Source organism: Austrofundulus limnaeus, unplaced genomic scaffold (assembly GCF_001266775.1).
Source record: "Austrofundulus limnaeus strain Quisiro unplaced genomic scaffold, Austrofundulus_limnaeus-1.0 Scaffold103, whole genome shotgun sequence".
In the NCBI taxonomy this organism is placed as follows: Eukaryota; Metazoa; Chordata; class Actinopteri; order Cyprinodontiformes; family Rivulidae; genus Austrofundulus; species Austrofundulus limnaeus.
In genome coordinates, this window is record NW_013952505.1 from 970,343 (window position 1) to 978,205 (window position 7,863).

Genomic DNA, 7,863 nt, shown 5'->3' on the forward strand with positions numbered 1-7,863 from the left:
AATGTGCCTTTTCTTTATATTTTAGACTTTTTGTAACTGTCTCTTTGAAGTCATTTGGCATGTTGTTGTTGATCATTTCCTGGTTGTTTTGGCTGTTTTTGTTGATGTTTTGACACACTTTAATTTGCTTTCACTTTCATCTCTTTGTAGTTTGTTTGCATTTCTTCACTTTTCCTTTGTTTACCTTCTGTAGTTGTTTTAAGTTCCTTTGATCGGTTTTGACTTTGAATATTTGTAGTTGTTTTCTGTCTATTTGTGGTCATTTTGAATCTCTTTGAACCAAGTTTTCTGTCTTTTTGATCATTTTGTTTGCAGAGACAGTTAAGTTGTTTGATGCATGAGTTCATTTAGATTTTAGATATTCCATTTTCTTTTTCTGTTTCAGATTTAAATTTCAATTTACAGGAAATATCTGGACACTGGTAGGATGTACTTTAAACGTACAAAAAGATGAAAATCATAGAAAAAAGTTTTTCTCATTAGTTTAAAGCCTTAATACCAGCATTCAGGCCTTCTTGAATACAAAATGATGTTCATGTGTGTTAATTTTTTTCCATTTGCAGAATAAAGAATTTTAAACTTTAGAGTCACAATTCCCTGTGACTGAGGAGTTGAATGGTTTGTGTTGAGCAGAATTTTTATCATATACCAAACAGTTTCTGTTGTCAGCGACTTATTGTTATCCAGACACAAACATGTTGAGGCTGTAAATCTTAAAATTCTGTCATTGAATCAAAGCCACTTCCTGTTGAGCTGTACAGTATGAATCCGTACGAGTCTGTGGGACCTCAAAGACTTTAAACCAAGCAGCGGATGGTTAAACTCAAGACTTTATCAGGCGGATAAACTAAAAGTAGACATCACAACTACAACCACCTTTTAAAAATGGGCTGAAAATGTTGTTAGTTTAAGCATTCCCAGGATCCTCAGTTTCTCCTATTGTTGCAAACTTGTACATGGAGGAAGTGGAAAAGAGAGCYTTGATGTCCTTTTCAGGGGTGCCACCGAGCCATTGGTTCAGATATGTTGACGACACCTGGGTTAAAATTAAAGCCCAGGAAGTCCAACATTTCACTGATCACATCAACTCTGTGGATGAATATATTAAGTACACACGAGAGGATGTAAAAAATGGCAGGTTGGCGTTCCTGGATTGCGATGACTCGGTTTCGGATGGAGGACGGTTGGAAACTGGCGTATATCGCAAGCCCACCCACACAGACCAATATTTGCGTTTTGACTCTGTTACGACCCGGCTCGAGAGCCATAACATAATTGGAAACACGACACAGGTTGCCAGTTTAAACCTTTAGAAGGCCATTTATTTAAAGTGTCTAGGAGTAAAAAGCTGTGAGTGGGTGTCGCTCTCAGTGCTCCATACGATGGATGCACAGAGCATTTGTCTCACCACCTGGACCACTTCAGGTGTGTGGTCCAGTACCAGATCTGCCTCCACATCAAGGTCTGACTGGTCACTGTCCTGTCCACCGTCGTGCTCCCGGTAGACCTTCTTGTCCACCATTTAACGTCCTCTCTCGGAGTCGTCTCCTTCCAGAAGAAAGCTGTCGTTCTCGTCTCAGTCCGTGCATCAACCTTCAGTCAGTTCCAGCCTTTTTGCGCCACCAAGCCGTCCTCGTACGCCCCTTTGGTCCTTATGAAGATCGCCAGCATGCTCCACACCTCCGTTGGAGTCCCGCTCTTTGACGTCTTCGGATCCCAGCTTACCTGATGCCTTTTCTCACACCAGCAATCACGACTTGGTTCCTCACTGCTCCTTCGGCTGCGCCAACTTGCTGCCTACCGAGCTGCTGCGCTTCAGCTGCTGACTCTGTTCCACAACCGTGCTTCTGCGTGCTTCTCTTGCCTTCTTCCTGCTTCTCTCTGCTTCTCTCACACCTGCACTGCCGGCTGCTTAAGACCGCTCTGACTCCGCCTCCAACAGACCTGGAAGGTAATCAGGTAACAGGRCGCACCTGCGACTGACAATTAACTCAAAGCAGGAGCAGGAGCATCACAGACTCCCACCACCCACTGGAACACAAGTTAGGAGTGATCAGGACTCTGTACCACAGAGCAGACAGTGTCCCTACAAACCCAGGAGCCAGGGAGAAAGAGAAATCACACACACGACAGGCCCTGGAGCAGTGTGGTTATCCTGACTGGGCTTTCCTGAAAGCAGACAGGAAACACAGACAGGATTCCATGCAACCTTCAGGTGAAAATGAAGACCCCAAACCCAGACCCAAACCAGTGGTTATTCCGTATGTTGCGGGTGTTTCGGAGAAACTGAGACGTTTATTTTCTAAACATGATGTCCCAGTAGCTTTCAAACCCCAAAACACATTACAGCAAAGGCTGGTTCACCCCAAAGATCCGGTGCCCCGGCACAAACAGAGCAATGTTGTATATGCTGTTAAGTGCCAGGAGGACTGCGACTAGTTATACATCGGGGAAACAAAGCAGCCACTGTTCAAAAGAATGTCCCAACACAGACGAGCTACATCTAATGGCCACAACTCTGCAGTTTTCACTCATTTACAGGCCAGCGGTCACTCTTTCAGAGATGAGGATGTTCTCATTCTTGATAGAGAGGAACGTTGGTTTGAGAGAGGAGTAAAAGAAGCCATTTTTGTGAAGAAAGACCGTACATCATTAAACAGAGGTGGAGGCCTCCGTTTTCAGTTGTCCCCCTCCTACAGCGCAGCTATTGCCAGTATCACTCCACCCCCTGTTAACAATAAGTGTTAATTAGGTGTCAACGATAGCCATGTGATGTATCAGTCACATGGAGGCAGGGCTTAATAGCCTGAATTTTGCCTGAAACTCTCAGACTGAAGAAGTCTCTTGGAGRAGAGACGAAACGTTTCATTAAAGAAGAACCCGTCCAGAAGACCTATACAATTTTTTTCTTTTTGAGTTTAAGCATTAATTTTCTACAAATATGATTTTCTTTTTTGGAAAATAAAATAGGAAAAATACTAAACTCCATAATTTTCAGGATGACTCTTCCTTCACTGATCTTTTCAAACAAGTCACCAAAAGTAAACCACGTAAAAGTTTATAAAATAAGTAGAAATCGGTTCATTTTTTTGTGTCTTGCCTAAATGCTTCCCACATGACCAGACTCTGTTCAGAACAGCTGGAGCCTTTTCACCAGCTGTTGAGTGAGAGGCAGAAACACCCTGAACACATCACAAGCTGAAATGAAATCTAACTACAGGATTTCATCCAAAAACTTCCAGAGGGAGTCAGTACGGAAGCGTAGAGCTGTCACATGACATGAAATTATTTTTAAACTGAATCTCATTATAACGAGAAAACTCTCGTAAAAACGAGAAAATATGTTGTTATAACGACTAAAGTATCTCGTTATGTGAAAACTACCTTGCAAAAAGGAGAAAACTATCCTAAAAATGAGAAAACTATCTTGTTATATCAAGATAACGAGATGGTTATCTTGATATAACGAGATGGTTATCTTGTTATATCAAGATAACCATCTCGTTATAACGTGTTATGTTTTTTTCTGGTTTGTCACTTTCACAGAAGTTTATTGCCTGGATGGCGGTAATGGAGAACACGACAGCCATTTTATGCCTTTTTATGAAGAAGAAATTTGCAAGAGGAACACATTTCTAAACTAAAAAATGACAAAATAAGTTAGTACTGAATAATATTTTTGAAATTATAGGGTCTGAATTCAGATTAGAGTGCATATCGCTAAAGAAGTGCTACTAGCTGCAACGTCTGAGCACAAACCCAAATAATGTGTTCTGTTCGTTGTTGTTTATATTGTGGTTCAGTCGTGTTCTCCATCACGCCATYCAGGCAATAAACTTCCGTGAAAGTGACAAACCAGAAAAAACCATAACACGCTATAACGAGATGGTTAACTTGATATAACAAGATAGTTTTCTCGTTTTTACAAGAGTTTTCTCATTATAACAAGATATTTTTGTCATTATAACGACATATTTTCTCATTTTTACAAGACAATTTTCTTGTCATAACGAGATCCAGTTTAAAAATAATTTCATTAATGTGACAGCTCTACGCTTCCGTATGTCAGGTAGTTTATGCCAAATTTAAGTAAAAAAGACAAATATATAAATTGATATGAATTAGCCATGAAACTTTAAATTTAAAAATTCACTTTGACTAAATAACAGAATTCATAAGCATTTTAAAGACTAGATAAAATAGATTTCTTCAACTGTTAATGTTTAAAAATGCAATATATATATATATATATATATATATATATATATATATATATATATATATACATATATATATATATATATACACAGTACATACACATACACACACACACAGGAATAATAATAATTGCATAAATGAAAGAGTTGACAAATCCGTTCCACTTCTCAAGACTAGTTTTATTAAGCGATAAATCTTGGTCTCATCTAATTTGGTGCAATAAAACATCTACAAAGTACAGCTGGGCCTACAGTACAATAATTAATATATTCATGTTTACAAGCAAAATAAACAATGTTAAATATATAAATATTAGTTCTCTGTAAAGCACAGCACACAGCAGCCTCACATAAATATGCTGAACCTCACGCTCGTGCTTGGCAGACACACGCTCTGGTTTTTACTGCAGATAAAGTGTCTATTCTGTCCTTGTGCAGCTCTGCAATCAGAGCCTGTCTAAGCAACTTGAGACAGAGAAAAGTGCAATTTAAAAACAACACTAAACATCCAGGGCAACGAGAACACGCAAGTGCATGGCAAGACTGCTGTGAGTTTTTTTTTTGTTTTGTTTGTTTGTTTAATAACAGGAGTACTTCTAAGTCAGACTTCATGAGTCATGGAAATGACTAACACAGGAAATGAACACAATATGAGGGCCAAAGAGAGACAGCTGTTCACTGCAGCTCCTTCACAACATCTTGACTAACATCTCACACATGGGTTAGGTCTCACACAGACAGGACCTCTGTGGGAAGCAGCACAGCGAGGGCCTTCACATGGCGACAGAAGCGTCGGAATCTTTGGGTCGGCTGTGGATGACATGCTCCACCTGTCCTGAGTCGGACACGTCGTAGCTCGTCTTGTACTTGGCCAAGATCTTCATGAGAGGACGCAGCTTCAGCCACCACTGTTCTTTGGGAATCCGATGACTGTGGGAAGGAAGAGAGGTTTCGTGTTCATTATAGGAACAGGTCGAACAGTTTAAAGCGGGGTTCCATTGAGAGGTTGTGAGCATTTAATATCTTAGATAACACTTTGATAGGTCTGAGTTTGGAGAAACCGTTAATTTTGACCAGACTGATGAAATGAAGCCAAGAATAAACTTCAGTCTTTAAAATTTGTGGTAATTTTAGAAACTTTGTACAATGGAGTCAATTTTAGATCCCACCATTATTTCCATTTATTTCTATCATTATTTATATGCGCACGAATAACAGTGGCAACTGGTTGTAACGCTTCCTGTGTAGCCTTAGGCATTTCCAACAAGAATACCCTAATGCCAAAATAACATTGTAATGCCTGGTTCACACAAGATTTTAAAATTGTTGGTTGACTTTCAAAGACTGAGACCCCACACATGATCATAAAAATCATATATTTAACAGGTTTGGTCCTACAGTGTGTGGTGTACAGCCAAACGGCAAAGCATCACACCACACATGAACAGATTTCACTCACCAACATTCAGATGTCAGATGGGAAATCTCACACAAGACCTCTCAAAATCAAATGTGAGTTCAGATGACAAAGGAAAAAAGCAACAGTGATAGTTCAAGGAGTATTTTTACAGAGAAAAAGTGACTTCCACCAAACKTTCTGGTGCTCCATGGCAGTTGTTTTGTCTCTTGTRYTTTGGATTCCCCTCTGTGTTTCTGTCACCTCCATGTCTGATTGAYTACAGGCCACATTCAACAGGCTGCATGCTCGTTTTGCCTCAGGGAACACCACACATGCTGGGATATCTGGCCAAGGCAATTCAACATGTTGAATATCCCTGCTTTTAGATTCGAACAGTCCTGATGCCTTTTTGAGCCGAACAGATCAGYCTTAACACACCACACACTGCAGGAATATAAAATTATCTTTGGAGCCACCACAAAAGATGGGGCATCCTTAAGATTGCCAGGTCGTCAAAATTGCGACAAAATTTGGCACAAATATCTTGCATTATATGAAATTAACACCACTACAGGTCTACAACATAGCATTAGCATACACCACTAGAAAAGTTGAAGGTTAGAATTATTTAGGATGATTTTTCATTAAGTGTTTTATCTTGGACAAAACTGATGGAGTGGACTTTGATGTTTTAAAACTACTTGTTATAGCAGTTCAAGTCAACACTATTTTAGAAACATTTGCACAACCATCATTTTCCATTACAGTTATTCTAACAGAAATATTATGAAAATGCTGCAGGAATTGTCCCAGCCTTCACAAGAAGTGCTACAGCTAGTTGCTGCTGCCTATATATTTGTGGTTGCAAAGAGCTACTGATTTCACTGATGGTAAAAACTACCTAAAGCAAAACTGATGGAGTGTAAACGGTTATAGAAGAACTTCTGCATTAACCAACATACATTTGAAAAATAGGCATTGTTTTAAGAGCACACTGAATCCACATTGATCTTGGATTAAACAAGCTGTTGGCTCATCAGTCAAATCAGAATAAAACTTTCTCCAAACTGAGCTCATTCAAAACATTACCTATTAGTAGATTTTAACTAACCAGAACCTCCTTCAAAATGTCCACGATCTCTTTAAAAAAGTATGCTTTTCAGTCTGTTATTTGTGTAACTCTAAATGAACGTACACAAAATCGGTCTCATCTTTCAGCTGCACAACAGGTTGGAAGACCAGAGCCCTGGCACGCATCCCCAGCAGACAGCAGGAGTCCTCCGAGTTGGCAAACACTCGGCCTGCAGAGACACATCGTTCAGTCCCAGGTGGAAACAAGAATMAATACGCAGACATTTATGGAAAAAAAAAACAGATACCACTCTACAGTGTGTGTGAGGGATTACATTTTATKTTTAATGCACTAGCTAAAGAAACCAAATGTTAAGTGAAATCACAACAGAAAGAGGTGATGAAGAATTATTACTACTAAAAGGCAACTAAAGCATCACATTAAAAACTAAATGGAAAAAGCAGTTAAAAAAAACATGTTAACCATCTAAGCTCATGCCTACACATTTCCAGACAGATTATTCTCAGATGAATCAGAAACTGGAAATAGCAACGCATGGCAGCTGCTGATAAACATGTGAGACACAGTTCCAGCTGTGCCCCACATGWGCTGGGACAGGATGTGTTCATCGCTACAACACAGCACAACACATGGACTTAGAGCTTAAAAAAAAGAAAAAAAAAAACATGAAGATGGTCATGAAACCACCAAAAGAGATTTACCTTCATCTTATGTCATCCGTGTGTAAGACAAAACAAGAGATAAAGAACAAGGTGTTTAACTTTAGTTATTGCTTCATATTAAACTCCTACATCTATGTGATTAAATAAAACTAACTTCCTTGCATAATTTCAGAGCAAGTACGAGAGGTTTGCTTCATTGCTCGTCTCTGCAGGATCTTTTATGATACCATGATTCCATTCAGAGAACAACTGAGAAACCAAAACACTTTACCTCGTCTGTAACTCTCCACCAGCTTTTGAGAAAGCCACTGCACCGCCTTGGCTGAGATCTTGGTCCCAAAGTTACGGTCGAAYGGGGACGGAGCGCCTCCCTTTAAGAGGAATTACACAATTTTAACTCCTCTTTTTGTTTTCTATACTTTTTCTGGTTCTTCATTGCTTTATCTATCTCATTATTATTAATAAAGGTTTGTTTGATCCAGATTTGTCTCT

At 39.4% G+C, this 7,863-nt stretch overlaps 1 protein-coding gene across 1 annotated transcript in view; it reads right to left on the reverse strand.

Moving 5' to 3' along the window:
• Positions 1 to 4,376: 4,376 nt before the first annotated feature.
• pfkpa (phosphofructokinase, platelet a) overlaps positions 4,377 to 7,863 on the reverse strand; it is a gene marked incomplete at its 5' end in the record, with an annotated part of 25,540 nt that continues 22,053 nt past the window's right edge. The window contains 3 exon segments of the mRNA XM_014013537.1: positions 4,377 to 5,147; positions 6,812 to 6,917; positions 7,643 to 7,742. Coding sequence (XP_013868991.1) covers positions 4,991 to 5,147; positions 6,812 to 6,917; positions 7,643 to 7,742 — 363 coding nt within the window.